This window comes from Pelecanus crispus, chromosome Z (assembly GCF_030463565.1).
Source record: "Pelecanus crispus isolate bPelCri1 chromosome Z, bPelCri1.pri, whole genome shotgun sequence".
Taxonomy (NCBI): Eukaryota; Metazoa; Chordata; class Aves; order Pelecaniformes; family Pelecanidae; genus Pelecanus; species Pelecanus crispus.
The window spans coordinates 22,408,528-22,424,991 of record NC_134676.1 but is presented as its reverse complement, the minus strand read 5'-3'; the positions used below and the strand labels follow the sequence as shown (position 1 = coordinate 22,424,991).

General features: G+C 41.4%; 1 protein-coding gene across 3 annotated transcripts in view; it reads left to right on the top strand.

Annotated features, from left to right (window-relative positions):
* Positions 1–16,464, top strand: part of PDE4D (phosphodiesterase 4D) — a 424,494-nt gene that overhangs the window by 198,085 nt on the left and 209,945 nt on the right. Inside the window, exon 1 of one of the 3 annotated variants that reach the window (XM_075727015.1) lies at positions 2,966–3,090. The exons of the other annotated variants lie outside the window; for them this stretch is intronic. Within the exon in view, the coding sequence (XP_075583130.1) occupies positions 2,966–3,090 (125 nt within the window). Of the gene's footprint in view, positions 1–2,965; positions 3,091–16,464 lie in introns of those variants that run through there. 3 annotated transcript variants of the gene reach the window in all.

Here is a 16,464-nt window from a genome sequence, read left to right as displayed (position 1 = left end):
AAAAAAGAGCTCTCAGGTAAGAGCCAAGTTCCACTGAACATGACTGATATCAGCGAGACTTCAAAATTAGAATAGCTCCATATGTAAAATCTTTGCCAAAAAGATAAAAATAGTCACGTCCAGTGGGCTCTTCAGACCTGTAGGAAGTGCTCTGCAGTTTGGTACAATACCCCATCTGACATGGGACCACAGACCAGGCGATGGGAAGACACTGGTTGCTGTAAACTTCCCAGTAAATCTTCCAGCCCAGCGCTGCTGAGGGCTGCCTAGTGAATGCACTGGTCGGGGCACAGACATCAGCAGTGCAACAGACAATTTACCAACACAGCTTGGCTCCTGAAGTGCTGCTGGGCACACGTTAACTCCTTCCTTGGAGAAGAATCTTCAGTGCATTAATTAAGTCAATTTTTGTAGCTAGAACAGATATTTCCAGTTGTGTGTATGTACCCATTATGAAATGAAAAGAACCTATTCCAATTCATTAGCAAGGAAGAACCTGTCATATATAGTAACACTGCTTTACAGCTGTCTTTAGTTGAACGTAAAAAAAAAAACCAAAACAAAAACCAAACCACAACCAAGAAAAAAAACTTTTAGTTTTAATTTAACCTGATTATTCTTAAATGATTGTTAAATTTCCCTGCTTTCCTTACCTTTTTTTAACTAAACTAAAAAAGCTGAAAGGTAGGGGGTTGAGAGTTGTTAGCTTTTTAGGTTTTTTTCTTCATAATAGCTGTATTTACAAGTTGGAGAAATGCTACTTGGGGCTTAGATTAGACTAATTTATTAATTTTAGCTTTCTGTTGTACAAAGCTGAATTAATTTCTAAATGATTTTTAACTGCTGATATCTTATACCCTAAATAGAATCAGATGTAGCCTTATACTGTTATTGTCACATTTAAAAGACTAATGCAGATTTTCAGGTGTTCTCACTTAAGTCATTTTTGTCTTTTCAAGAGTATGCACCCCTCTTTCCTTAGAGTGGCTGTTAATGCTGTATAAAGTTTACCTAGCTTGAACTCAATCTTACAATAGCTGTGCATGCAAAATTATATTTCTGTTACACAGACAAAAACATTTCAGGACACAAATACAATTAAGAACAACCTAAGAAAAGGCTTCTCTGTTACAATGGCAGTTTGTATTAGATGCAAAGAAAGGGTAAAGGATAGATGACTGTCCACCGTTTACCTGCCTTTTTTGTCACCTGACAAAGTCCTACAAGGACTTTGACACCTGCCAAAGGTGCAGGACACTTTGCTTCTGTTTCAGCAAGGCACTGGGAGTGGCAGCACACGGAGCACCACATTGCGATTGCAGTCGGGACTACCAGTCCGGTGCAAAGTCAGTTGCTCTGGTTACTTCTGACCTGAGAATTAATTAAATTCATTCCTAGATCGGTCTTTTCTAAGAAAGAACTACTTTTTTTTTTGTCTCTTCAAAACTGTAAAGCACATAGAGCAAAAGGCAAACAAACATATGTGCCCAGATTTTAGCATCTGAACCTTTTTTGGCACATCATGCAAGAACCCCTCCTTCCAGTTCATTTTAGCAGCACCAAGGGGAGGCAGCCTGCTTTCCATTCTGTTGGGTATCCCTGCTACTTGTTTGCTTTTGCTGAGACATCATGGGCACGTTCTTGCCACTCGCTTCTTTTTCCTTCTCTAGCACTCTGGCTCTAGCTCACTCTAGCCTGCGAAAGGTAAATGTTACCGCCCTCACTGGAGCCAGGCAGAGGGTATTCCCCTGTTTGGAACACTCCCCCATCTATTGTTTTTGCAAGAAGCCTTATCTTTCTTTTTGTCTTGTTTCCTGTTGGGGTTCCACCTTTGCAGCCTCCTTTGATTTAATTCCAGCAATTCAAGAGGATTAATATTAGCCAGATAGATTTAGGTGCATGTAATATTTATATATTATATATACAAAATCCCCCCGGTTTTCCAGTTCTCCATGACAGAGCTTTTTCTGTACTGAACATAAATCTCCTTTGTATTCCTCAAATTCTCATGCTAGAGTGTAAAATCCACTTCATAATTTGATTGTGTATGAAACTAGCAGTGAAGTACTACTTTTCTGCTTTTTGTAGTTGGGACCTCTAAGAGCATTGCACAGAGGCTGAGAGAGCGGAGACTAAGTAGATGCACTGTCATAAATAAAGGCAATCCCATGGATAATTTTGAGTAGTTGAATGTATAAAAAACCCACAGTGTCCTTTATAATATGGAAAAACAATTTAATATATTCCCGTTGAGTGAAGGCAGAATAAGTTCTTATATGAAGTTATACACATGTTTTGTTACTTTGCGTTAGTGGAAAATGCACTGCTATGCAATAAGGAACATAATGACAGAATATAAAACTTCATGCAATATATCTTAAATTATATGATCATCTTTTTGGTTTTACATAGATTAAATCCTGAAATAATTTGTATAGCAAATCTAATCAGTCTGAGTTCATACCGTGAATCTGAAAAGTTATTTGACCTTTTCAAATGTACCACTGGGTAGATCCTCCTCCTCCCACAGCGATCTTTTGATACATGCAAAATTATCTCTCCTGGCCCACCTGCTGCTTCAAAGTAAATTCAGTCTGTGGCTTTTTTAGGCACTGTTCTTAACTGATTAAGCTGTGCTTAAGGTCTGTCTCCACCAGAAAAAGATTAGAGAAAAGATTAGTGCCCGGGGGTGGGGGAACCTGTTCCTGAGAGACTTTCTACTTTATCTGCTTAATCAGTAATTGGTTGGAGTATGACTGGGTGGAAATAAGCAGCCAACTTCCTGCATCCACGAGGGTGGTAGCCGCTGCAGAGGCGAGGAGCATTTGCTTTCCAGGCACAGGAGTGTTTGGCTCCTTTGGAGCATCGTACTTCAGTGAAGTTGATTGTGTAGCATTTTGTTTCCAGTTTTCCCAGGAATGCATCTTTTTGGCTGCTAGTCTTATGCTGCTTCTTTTGGGATAAAATGAGTTTACCATCTAGCTGTGAGCACCTGACTCTGGAGAAAGTGGCTAGATTCCGGAGTGCTTACATTCTTGGATCGCCTTATGCTATTAACAAGCCAATTGATATTAAACAGCAAAGGAGATGGTATGAGACTTTATTATTCTTCAGCAAAGTGTTTGCATTGTCTACAGCTTGCTGCCTTTAAACCTTCTGTGCTTGTGTGTAGAGAAAGGGGGAGAAGGGGTATGCTATAAAAAACCATCTCGCTGTGTCTGTATTCAATATTGAATCATGGAAGAGAAATGTAGTGAAAAGAGGGGAAAATACAGTAACAGGTAACAGCAATAAATATAGCAGCACAAAGTTGTATTTGTTTTACACAAATATATGAACAGCATATTTACTGTCTGGACAGGACAGTACTGTATGTCTGTGCAGTTACAAATAATTAGACACTTTTTCAGGGAAGAAATGCTACTTAATTTTTTTAATATGAGTAAACTGAGGCTATTGTCTCTAAATTTCAAGCAAAAATATATACTAGGAGTTTGAATAGTCACAAATTATTTCTTAATCCTATTTGTCAGATATTACGTATTACATGGAATATTTTCTATCTTTTTATCTGGAATGTATTTGTTTTGTATTTTAGCAAAATAGCTGAAACAGCCTTTTGCATATTGTTCAGTGTGGCAGAATTTCTTTCTCCTCAATTTTATCAAAGTGTGCCATGAAAAGAAACTTCCTTCATTAATAGAATTGAAAGACTTACCAAAACTTCTCATATAAAATGTCAACCTCCCTTGATTTTATCCCAGTGGAAAAAACAGATGTAAAGTTCCATGTGGGATCAGAGAACTGCTGATATCTGGTCCGTGTTTTGGCAGAGGCTCTTTTGAGTAAAAGGTAAACTAGTGAAATTCTAAAAAAAAGTTACTTTAAGAAAAATGATCTTTTATTCCAGCTGCCTTCCCAAAAGTAGTTTAAGGTTAAATCAAGATTTATAATCTGAAGTCCTTCTTGTGCTTATATGGTACATAATACTTTTTATTGAAATGACAAGGTTACATGTAGATTTTAAATAGAAAAAGCCTATCTTTAACATGGAGAATGAAAAATCTAATGTGAAAACTTCAATGAAAACCTTTCTCCAGTCTCAAAAAAAAACTATGCCTTTCCATAATATTTCTGATAATGTAATTTAAAATAATACTCTGTCAAAAATGTAATCAAACTAATAAGAAAATTTTGAGTACTATTTGAAGAAAACGTCCTATTTTCAACATGCTAGGGAATTACTTTATTGATTTATTGTAAGATGGTTAGAGAGTTCCATTATTTTTCTACAAAATGTGCTTTCCTCTTGAATATGCTGTTAATTGTTCATATTTTGAAAAATCAGTGTAATACATAACTTTTCCCAAGATGATATTTCCCTGTCCTAAGATAGTATCAGGCTATATGAAAGCCTGAATTTTGTTTTTTTTGGTATTAGAAGGGCATATTACTCTGTTCTATAAACAACTTGCCACCATGTAGACTCCAGTCTTTGGTGAGTACACATCAATATAGCTTCATCAGAGCTGGTGGGTATATTGGGGAGAAAAAAAAAAGCAGTGAAAATCAAATGCTGTTGTACAAATTCATAACTTGATTTTACCCCCAGTGATTCATCTGTGTGTAAGCCAGAGAAATCTCCTCCTTTATACTGTCTTAACAATGGGGAATATATTCCAGTCTCTGCTACCTTTGGAGAACATGGAGGCTGATGCTAGCATCTGCTGCATACAATGTGATACATCTGTCAGTCTCCCATCTCCAAGGCCTTTCTAAGGCATCACACTAATCTGAGGCCACTGTACTACTGCCTTTCAGAAAGAAGACTCTCTCATTTAGTACCTATTCTAGTTAAGATTTTAACCTCTTTTATAGTTCATGTAACACTTTAATCGCAGGTTTTCATAAGAGGTTGATGCATTGTGTGACTGTGCATTCTTCTCCTTTCTTTTATGCAAGCTCAAACCCAAATCAGTCAAAAAACAATAATTAAAAATAGTTTTAGGAATTGAAACTCTTCCACATGCCAGGCAATTTCATAGCTCTTTATGTGTTGTTTCACTTTCTTTAGAAAACTCATGCAAGCAGCAGTGCAAGATTGTACTCTATGCAGCTGGAACTCCTCACTGCCTTCTTCAGGGAAAATAAGAGGTGCTACGCACAAGTTAATTTCAAATATACAAAAAATGTTCATGCGTAATATTTTTCAGTGCACTAGTTTAAAGCAGAACTTGCAAAAAATAGTAGAAAAGAATTTCTAAGCAGAATATAATTATTAGTTTTGTGGTGCCAAGTATTATTTAGGAGCTATTCAGAGAGCAGAACTCATAATTAAAATATTTTAAAGGATTAAGGTCAGTGGGAGTATTCATATAGTGGAAGTGAAAGTAATTATTGGAACTTCGGAGCCAGAATCTGAATTAGACTATGCAATATTTAAGATGACTGGGTCACTGAGGAAACACCTACCTCCTAATACACCAAGATAGTCTTCCTGAGTGTGGATTTGCAATGAGACTTTTCATGGCTAATAGAAGAAAACAGATTCAACTGTCTGGGATGAGTGTGGATGGAAGGAACTTTAAGGGGAGTTGTTTGGCATTGGGTAGTATTTATTTTTGCTTTTGATAGGTGTATGAGATATGAGAGCTTCTCTCGGAGATCACACTATTTGTGTTACTTAACATGCAAGAAGCCTCTCAGCTTCTTGGTTTTTGTCATCAATGCAAAAAGGTGTCAAGGTTTGGGGAAGTAATTGCATCTTTCATAACCAGGTACTCACAGGAGGTGCCAGGTAGATATATCTAGGTTGTGGAGTTAGGACTATGAATCTTTTGGTAACTCCAGATCTGTTTTTAGAGAAAAACATGATCATTCATATGTGTGCATGTAAACATTCTACATACACACACGCACATACACACAACATTTTGAAATGTTGTCATACTTGTTTTCATGGCTGTTACCAAAACCAAGAGAAGCATTTTTATATTTGAATCATGCTAGTTAAGTATTTCCCCGTGTTTCTTGAAAGTGAAAACTTTTTACTGAATTGCATGACACTAAATTGTTTGGAGATTTTCAAACTGATAATTCCATTTTGTCTTCAGGAAGAAATGTGTCAAATTTCTGTTTCAAAGGAGATTTGGGGGTTTAGATTTTTATATCGTGAGGTTTCCAAAGGCTAACAGAAAAAAACAACAACAAAAAAAAAAAAATTCAGGTTTTAAATACCAAATACATTTCAATTAACCTGAAATGCAAGCCTTTTAAAATTTTGGGTCACTTGAAGTTTCTGTTCTGGAATAGGATGAAATTTCAGAACCGCAATACTGCTGGTCAAAGCAAGAAGACTGTTTCTCACGTAGGCCTGTGTCTGAGTACAAGTAGGGTTTTTTGTCAAATCGCCAAGCTAGTCATCATTTTATAACGGTATCCATGGAAATGTTTCAATTGCAATGACACAGTGCTGGGAGTTAGGACTTGGCCTAATGTTCATGTATCAGTTGTATCTTCATGTCCATAAAAACCAAACGAAAAAATCAATGAGTCCCAATATATGGTGAACCATGCCACAAAGCATATCATGTTCCAAGAAGGAATAGATTTGATTGGAAACTAATTGGTGGGGCAAAAAGTTATTTGTTCCAACTGAGATATAAAGGAAGGCGTGCTTTTTCTTCTATTGAAAAAAAGAATACAGAGGGAAATTATATCCAATGTGCCAGGGGAAATTTTTTTTTTTTTAATACAGTATATAGTATGCTTTGCTTGTGCAGTGCTTAGGTGAACTGGTAGACCTGGAAGTAACAACAGAATGAGCACTTAGCCAGTCTGATATTGATATAAAACTTGCTTATTAAACCCCGTTAACATTTCTTCATCTGTGGCACAAGTTGAACCATAACAGGAAGCTAACTAACTACTTAATTTATTTCTGTTCTGTTCTCTGGTTGATGTGAGCAACTTCATTTCGCAAGCAGGTCCTGCATTGTGACGTTTTAGGACTCACGCTCTATTCTGTTGGAAATGCTCTCTAAAAACTGCATTTCGTTTTGGTGTCATTTTAAGGTACGCTGTTTCATCATACGAAAACTGTATCATATACCTTCAGTTTACCCTGTTGTAAATCTCCATCGGGTAGATTATTTTGGAAATTATAATCTTCAACACTTCTAGGATGCTTGAAATAAATGCTGGTTTAGTAGGTGATGGTGTTTTCAAATGAGCTTAGATCATACTGTCATGTCACACTAAGAAGGATCCTCAACTGACTTACAAAACCATTCCTTGTGGTAAAATTCCCATTCCCGTTCCTACCTCATCGTCCATTGTACAGCGGTCATCTTGATGGCTGAGGCACAGGACTGAGTCACCACATTTCAGCTGATCTCTGGTAACAACCCTTTAGCCTTTTGCAGTGTGAAGAAAAAATACCTTAGCTTCAGTCTCCACTAGTGAGATTTGAGAGTTTGTACAGATGTGCAGTTACAAAATAAAACTAGGTAACTCAAGCTCTCAGTGCTCTCAGCCAGCTCCTCTGTTCCTAATATTGAAACAGATGTTTGATCTATTTGTGAATCAATTCCTGAACCAGCCTTGTCTGGTTTTGGCCCTGTGTATTAATTTACTTTCCAATTTACTGGGGCAGAAATACCTTCTGCTAATTCTAACTTTTAGCCAATTTAATATGCTGTCTTTTGTCTGTCAGAAATCAAAACTAAAATATTTTGCCTGGGGCTTGCAATAGCCTAAAAGCATGCAGTCCTTGTGGCTTTGCAGAAGAATGGAAACTCTTCAAGCTTAGTCACATATCTGAGCCTTAGTTTTCATGCCCAGAAGGATAGTTAATGATTTATCACACAATTAATTTATATGCAACTAGTAGAGAATTAAGTGGAAAAGAACCCTGACAGCCAGTGTGGATTAAGCCAAATTATGTCCAACCAATGTGATACTGTTCTTTAGCAGGATAACTGGACTAGTGTTAAGGAAAGCGCAGAGGATTTTGTGTAACTACAGGAAAGCTTATGGTACTGCCCCATGAGAGTCTTGCAAGCAAACTAGGTAAATGTGGTTTAGATTAAATTAGTACAAACTGAGAACCCAGCTGGTTTAAATGTATTTTCAGAAAACAGCAAACATTTAGTGTCAAGTATGGTGAATTAAGTGAGCTTGTGTGAAGATCTTGATTGAAGTGATGAAATAGGAAGTACTTGCAAAATGCATGGATGACAATCTGAGGAGAGCTCCAAAGGCTTAGCAGGATAGCTGTGATCAAATCTAGATGAAATTCAGTGCAGACAAGCACAAAGTGCTTAGAAAGGAGGAATAGACTGTGTAAGTATGAACAGGTCAGCAGCTGTGCAGGCAACTATTAGGAGAGAAGTTACGGGTTGTGGTGAATGACAAACAACGTGGTGGTGATGATCCTTCTCAAGTGTACCAACAGAAACAGGCTGGGGAAGGATCTCAGTGTGCTGAATATCTAATAAAACAGCAAATTTAAATAAACGCATAAATATGAGGTAAGGCATGCGGAAAAAAGAATTTGAACTTTAGGGCTCTGAACTACCAAGTTCCATTCAGGAACAAAAACTTGGTGTTTTCATAGGTAGTTCTCTGAAAACATTATCTCAGCACTCTATAGCAGCCAAAGAAGAAAACTGTATTAAGAATTATGAGGAAAGGAATAAAGAACAGAAAAGGAAACTTTATGCCATTATCTATAGCTGTGTTTTGCCCATGTTTTGAATGTTACCTGCTCTGATTTCTCTGAATTTTGAAAGCAGAGTAGTTGAAAAAGCTACAGAGAAAGACAGCAAATGACTAAGAGTGTGAAGATATGAGGAATGGAACAAAGATTAGGGCATTTCAGCCTAGAAAAGAAGTCAACTTGTTAGTATGAGAAAGATTGTGAAGAATATTGCTGGGTAATGACTGCTCAGCATCTCCTTCAGAGCCATGACACAGCACTGGTCAGAAGGAGTGGGGAGCAGTTCTGTAACAGACCACGGGAGGGACCTGTCTGTGAAACACGTAGTTAAGCTATGGAAATCCTTGTCAAAGGATATTGTGAACATTGACAGTTTCCATGGCTTAAAAAAGCAATTGGACATGTTCATGGAATAAATCCCCAAACTTTAACTTAGGAAGTGTTCAGTCATTAAAACATTTATTTAAGCTATGTGGAATATATATATATATATATATTTGCAATAAAAGACATTAGTACAAATTCTTTGCAAACCACAATGGTCAGGATTCCTTTAATGCTTACACTGACAAATTCTACTCAGTCAGTTCTATTTCTATAGTATGAAAATATATTTTAGAATATTAAAATTTGGTTAACAAACAGTAACACACTAGAAGTTTAACCTTTTTTTTTATAATCTACAAAAAATAATCCAAAACAATAATGCAAGAAGCAGCAGTGGAAGTATACCTATTTGCTAATATACTTGTAGCTAGGTCTCCTAATAGCAATGTGGTAAATAGCCAGCTTGCACTCAGAGCATGCCATTAACATCCCACACCCCCTCGGCCCTCTTGTTTTTTTTTTAAATGTCTTAGGCAGAACATGGCTGATAAAGACCTCCCTCCCCTTTGGGCTGTATCTAATATGTTTGATGGAGACGAGGATGAACAACCTATCACAGCCATCACTGGACTGAGCTGCTGACTGAGCTCTGCTTATTGTGATAATCCAAATGGGCTATAGGAATGTGCAAAGGGAAGTTGAAATACGGGATCAGGATCGATGGGCAACACGTGGCATATTGAGTGACAGCAGTTATCACTCAATATGAAGCTGCATGTCGTGTTTACTATCTGATGGGAGAGCCGTTGTGCAAGCCATGTGGATTCTGGATGTGCTCTGGAAAGATTATTTTGAAACAGAAATCAAAATATGAAGAAACAAAATGCATTCTTTTGTTTTGTACATTTGGCAAAGCCAGTGGCTGTCTTTTTCTACAGCTGGCACTTGTTTTTCTATTTTTGTTGGTGTTACAAATCTGCCCACTTGATGGGCACATATCTGTACATTATTGTATAGTAAAGAATTCCTGATGTTCTCATTAATATATGCCTCTTCTCAGTACAAAATAAGAACATTTTAAAATTAATTAATGTTAACGTATAGTTCAAGGGTTAATGTGATAAAAAGTTTTCAGAGCTTCCTGGACTTAGGACCATTTTAGACAATTAGAATGAAGACATCTGAATCTCCTTTCTAACATGTGCCACTGAATTTCACCTCAGTCTTGTCTAAAAGATAACTAATTTTTTTTTCAGCTACTAACATTCCTGTTGGCTTATGAGTCCTTTAAGGGAGTAGTACAGAGGTTACTTAAGTTACTTAAATCTAACTGCAAAATTTTCAAAGAAATTCCAAAGAAAGTTCATTTATACATCATTCTACTAATTGAATGAGAGTGCAGTGATTCAGAAGTTTGCCCAGTATATAATACACTTAAATTTTCACACTAGAGATTTGGCCAAAGCTGATGCAAGCTTTCAAAAACTGGTTGAGTAGTAGGTTTGAGTTTGTCCTTTCATCTCTCCTTGTATTATACAAAAACCCAGCTAAGAATTTCTATGTGATGCAGTACTCAGTCGCACAGCTGCAGCTTCCTTCACATGGAAAAGGTCTTTGTATGATATGCTCCTACTTTTTTTTCTTTCTGCTTTTAGTAATCCTAGTCTGTTTTGTAACTCATCTGGCAAATATCTGTCATAACATTGTTCTCAAATCACACTTAATTTTAATGAAATCACTTGTAAGAAGTAAAAACGTAAGGAAGCTCTCCACTGATTTCTTTAACTGACGAGAGTCATAGAATCATAGAATGCTTTGGGTTGGAAGGGACCTTTAGAGGTCATCTAGCCCAGCCCCCCTGCAGTGAGCAGGGACAGCTTTAACCAGATCAGGGTGCTTAGAGCCCTGTCCAACCTGACCTGGAATGTTGCTAGGGATGGGGCCTCCACTGCCTCTCTGGGCAACCTGTTCCAGTGCTTCACCACCCTCAGTGTAAAAAATTTCTTTCTAATGTCTAGTCTAAATCTATTCTTCTTTAGTTTAAATCCATTATTCCTTGTCCTGTCACAACAGGCCTTATTAAAAAAGATTCTCCCCATCTTTCCTGTAGGCCCCCTTTAAGTACTGGAAGGCCGCAATAAGGTCTCCCTGGAGCCTTCTCTTCTCCAGGCTGAACAACCCCAACTCTCTCAGCCTGGCCTCATAGGAGAGGTGCTCCAGCAGGGCTGCTCTCAATCTGTTCATCCCCCAACCTGTATTGATACCGGGGGTTGCCCTGTCCCAGGTGCAGGACCTTGCACTTGGCCTTCTTGAACCTCATCAGGTTCACACAGGCGCACCTCTGCAGCTTGTCCAGGTCCCTCTGGATGACATCTCATCCTCCTGGCCTGTCAACCGCACCACTCAGCTTGGTGTCATCTGCAAACTTGCTGAGGGTGCACTCGATCCCACTGTCTATGTCATTGATGAAGATGTTAAATAGCACCAGTCCCAGTACGGACCCCTGAGGGACTCCACTTGTCACCGGTCTCCATGTGGACATCGAGCCATTGACCACGACCCTCTGGATGCAACCATCCAACCAATTCCTTACCCAGTGAACAGTCCACCCATCAAATCCGTATCTCCCCCATTTAAAGAGAAGGATGTTGTGGGGGACTGTGTCAAAGGCTTTACAGAAATCCAAGTAGATGACATCCATTGCTTTTCCCTTGTCCACTGAGGCAGTCACTCCTTCATAGAAAGCCACTAGGTTGGTCAGGCAGGACTTGCCCTTGGTGAAGCTGTGCTGGCTGTCTCAAATCACCTCCCTGTCCTCCATGTGCTTGAGCATATCTTCTAGGAGGATCTGTTCCATGATCTTTCCAGGCACAGAGGTGAGGCTGACAGGTCAATAGCTCCCAGGGTCCTCCTTTCTTCCCTTTTTAAAAATGGGCACAACATTCCCCTTTTTCCAGTCAGCAGGGACTTCACTGGACTGTCCTGACTTTTCAAATATCATGGAGAGCGGCTTGGCAACTACGTCAGCCAATTCCCTCAGGACTCTGGGATGCATCTCATCAGGTCCCATAGACTTATGTACGTTCAGGTTCTTCAGGTGGTCATGAACCTGATCTTCCCTTACAGTGGGAGGGGCTTTACCCCCCTGGTCCCCATCTTGTGGTCCATCAACTCAGGAGGGGTGAGAAGAGAGGCTGTTGGTGAAGACCGAGGCAAAGAAGTTGTTGAGTACCTCAGCCTTCTGCTTGTCTGTTGATACTAGGTTGCCATTTTTGTTCATCAAGGGGGGTATGCTATCTTTAACTTTCTTTTTCTGTTTGACATACCTGTAGAAACTCTTCTTGTTACTCTTTGCATCCCTTGCCAAATTCAGCTCCAGCTTCACCTTGGCCTTCCTGATCCCCTCCCTACACAACTGGGCCGTTTCCCTGTATTCCCCCCAGGACACCTGTCCCTGCTTCCACTGCCTGTGCAGTTCCCTCTTACTCTTTCATTTGACCAGCAGGTCTCGACTCAGCCATGCTGGTCTCTTCCCTTCCTTGCCTGATTTCTCACACCTGGGGACTGAGAGCTCTTGTGCTCTATGGAAGGTGTCCTTAAAGATCTGCCAACTCTATTCTGTTCCCCTGTCCCTGAGGACCGTCTCCCAGGGGGTCCTTCTGACTAACTCCTTGAAGACCTGGAAGTTTGCTTTCCTAAAATTTAGGGTCCTGACTGCACTCCTCGCTTTTCCCATGTCCCTCAGGAGCGTGAACTGCACCAACGCGTGATCACTGCAGCCCAAGCTGCCTCCAGTCTTGACATCACTCATGAGCTCACTTGCATTGGTGACCATCAGATCCAGTATCGCGTCCCCTTGGGTAGGTGTGTCTATTACCTGGCTTAGGAAGTTGTCATCTGTGCATTCCAGGAATCTCCTGGATTGCCTACAGCTCGCCGTGATGCTTTTCCAGCAAATGTCGGGGTGGTTGAAGTCCCCCAGCAGGACAAGAGTCTGCAAGCGCGAAGCCTCCCGGAGCTGGAGGAAGAAGCCTTCATCAGCAGGCTCCCCTTGATCAGGCAGCCTGTAGTAGACACCAACCACAAGGTTCCCTTTGTTGCCTCTATCTCTGACTCTTACCCATAAGCTTTCGACCTGCTCGTGGCTATTCTTCACGGACAGCTCTTCACACTGTATTGATTTCTTTACATAGAGGGCAACGCCTCCACCCTTCCTTCCTCACCTGTCCCTTCTGAAGAGCCTGTAGCCATCAATAGCCACATTCCAGTCGTGGGATTCGTCCCACCAGGTTTCGGTTATGGCAATCAGGTCGTAGCTGTCTAGTAGCACAGCAGCTTCCAGCTCCTCCTGTTTGTTGCCCATGCTGCATGCGTTTGTGTAGAGGCATTTCATCTGGGCCATTGGCCATGTCACCTTCTTAGTGGAACATCCCTTGTTTCCCTCGGGGTGTTTCACAAAGGTTTTCTTGTGAGCTCTAACTATCTCAGGAGCCCCCGGCTCATCTCTGCCAGACTTCAACTGTGCTGCGGTGTCCCCATCATGCCTCTGCGCAATAGGTTGAGGGCTCACAGTAGCACCCTGTCTCTCTAACCATTGCATACCATCCCACAGCTTGTCACAGGCAAGCCTGGTACGTTCCCCCTCCTCCTTCACATCTAGTTTAAAGCCCTGTCAATGAGCCCCGCAAGCTCCTGTGCAAAGACCCTCTTTCCCCTTTGAGAAAGGAGGTTCCCATTTGTCGCCAGCAAGCCTGGTGCCATGTAGGCCATCCCATTGTCAAAGAACCCAAAGTTGTGATGGTGGCATCAGCCTCAGAGCCACGTGTTAAGAGATTGGATCCACCTGTTCCTACCAATGTCACCTCCCACAACTGGAAGGAGGGAGGAAAAGATGACCTGTGCCCCCGATTCCCTCACTAAGCGTCCCAAGGCCCTGAAGTCTCTTTTAATCACCCTTGGGCTACGCACTACAACTTCGTCACCACCCACGTGGAAGAGCAGTGAGGGGTAGTAGTCTGAGGGCTGTACCAGGCTGCGAAGTCTCCTGGTGATATCTCTGACCCGGGCTGCTGGCAGGGAGCAGACTTCCCTATGAGGAGGGTCCACCCGGCATATTGGACCCTCTGTTCCCCTCAGGAGGGAGTCTCCTATGACTATGACCCATTTTTTCTTCCTTGTTGAGGTGGTACTAATATAGGTGGTAGGTCTTTGTGGTCTTGGCAACTCTTCGGGTGTAGATGGATCGACGCCCACATCGTCCACTGACTGGTCCTCCACATCTAGAGCCTCATACCTATTGTGCAGAGGCACCTGGGGGGTCACGGTGGGCAAGGAAAGGGTTCGCTTGCTGCCCCGATTGTGGACTTGTTTCCACTCGCCGCTTCCCTCTAAGACCCTGCCTACATCCTGGTGGGGGGAGGATACTGGCTCCCTTTGGTCACAGGCTTTCTCTGGAGGCTGTCCCTGGTCAGGTTTCCGGGAGCTCAGAGCGTGATTCCACCTGTCTATCTCTTGCTCAGACTCCCTGATGCTCCGCAGCCTGTTTACTTCCTCTCTTAGCTCTGCCACCAGGCCGAGTAGATAATCCACTTGGTCACAGTGCACACAGCTGTTTGCTCCACCGACATCTGTTCCCAGAGCAAGCTGGTGGCACTCCCTGCAGCCGGAGACCTGGACGGCTGTGCGTTTCCCTGGGAGCTCAGTCTGGGTGGATACAGCCTTTCTGGCTGGTGCAGGGGATACAGCCTTCCGCCGGGTGGACACCATCGCCATGCCTCGGCTCCCTCTCACCAGCTGAACTTACCGAACCTACCTCTTGAGCTAGGAGCGGGGACACGCGGCCTTCCCCGCGCGCCCTGACCGCGTCAACTGACGCGCCACGCCCTCCTGACACGCTCCTGGTCGCTCGCGCTCCCCGGGAGCTGCTTTTATAGGTGAGGGGGGGTTTGGCTGCCGTCACTCCTGTCCCTGCCCACGCTGCGTCAGAGCTGCCCCACGTCAGCAGCTCGCCCTTCCCCGCTCTAGGCTGGGGGCTGCGCTGCCCGCTCTCGCCCTGCGCTTTTTTGCCGCCTTAGCAAGGGTGCTTCGGCACGAGCGTCCGCTCCGGAGCCCTTCACCTCGGAGACTTCATGGGCTGGTAAAGCAATTGTAGCAGTGTATTTTATGCCTATGTGATATTGCAGAAATAGATAATTCTGAACCATGTTCAGGAAAAACAAGAACATTGCGAAACCTAAAGATTTTCTGTTGAATTTCAAGGTGTACGGAAAGGCACCTCATAAAAGGCTATGTTCCCGAAAAAGGGAAGATTGAAGACATAAATATCAACCTTAATAAATTGAGATAACTTTATGCTATTGATATTCATTGATTTGCCCACTGGAAATATTTGAATTAATATAAATGCCGGTCCGTGATTTGAATATGGTTGTTTCATAGCTAACAACCTGGAGCCCTAGTTCACTTCAAAGTCTCCTAGGTACTATGGTGACTCAGACAATAAGCAGCAATAATAACAAATACGGTTATTGAACTTTGAGGTAAGCTGTTGTCTTACTGATGAGAAAGTAAATGCGTAGGGGTAGATGTGCCTACTACTGATGACTGCTGAAACATTTGATGTGACAGTTCTGAAATAAAACATCTATTGAAGAAATGTTACTTATCAAAGGGAAGCTAGATGTGAACTGCTATAAAGTGCATTTTGAAGGTTGAGTGGAAACTGCATTCAACTGCAGAAAATAAAATTATTGGAACTGTAGATTCTATATCACAAAATAGCATCTCCCAAAGGAAATGTCATCAAACACAAGGAAATACGGGGACTGTCACTAAACATGCCATCCTCAAGCTGACGGCTGTAGTGGGACCTATTCTGCTGATTTATCACAGCAGCCAGAATATGCTGTCTCAATGAGAAAGAGCAAACTTTATGATAATTAGTCTGGGATAGGTCCGTCGTAAGTGTCTAGTGCTGTATTAGTGTCTCCCATCGTGCTGTGGCATTTCAGAGGTAGAACAGCCAGTGGGTTTCTAGGCTGATTCCCCCCTCCTCCCCCCTACAAAATAACAAAAACCAAACAACCCCCCATCCCCAATCCCTCATTTGGAAGGCATGACTGAGAGCCAGATGTACTGAGAATTTGAAAATTTGAAAACAACGAGATTGTTATTTGGAAAATGGGAAATGTAGTCTCCCAACCATTGCATAACAGGTTGCATAAAAAGAAAGGTGCTTATAGGAAGAGAAATAACAGTATGTGTTGGGTTTTCTAACTATGTAGCAGGAGGTGTGTAGAACAAATATTCCTCAATCCAGTATTCCACAACCAAGAAAAAAAATTAAAAGTATTGTTTGAAAATGAAAAAAATACATTGCTATTCATAATTCTGAATTAACTTTTTAACCTTTTTGTGTA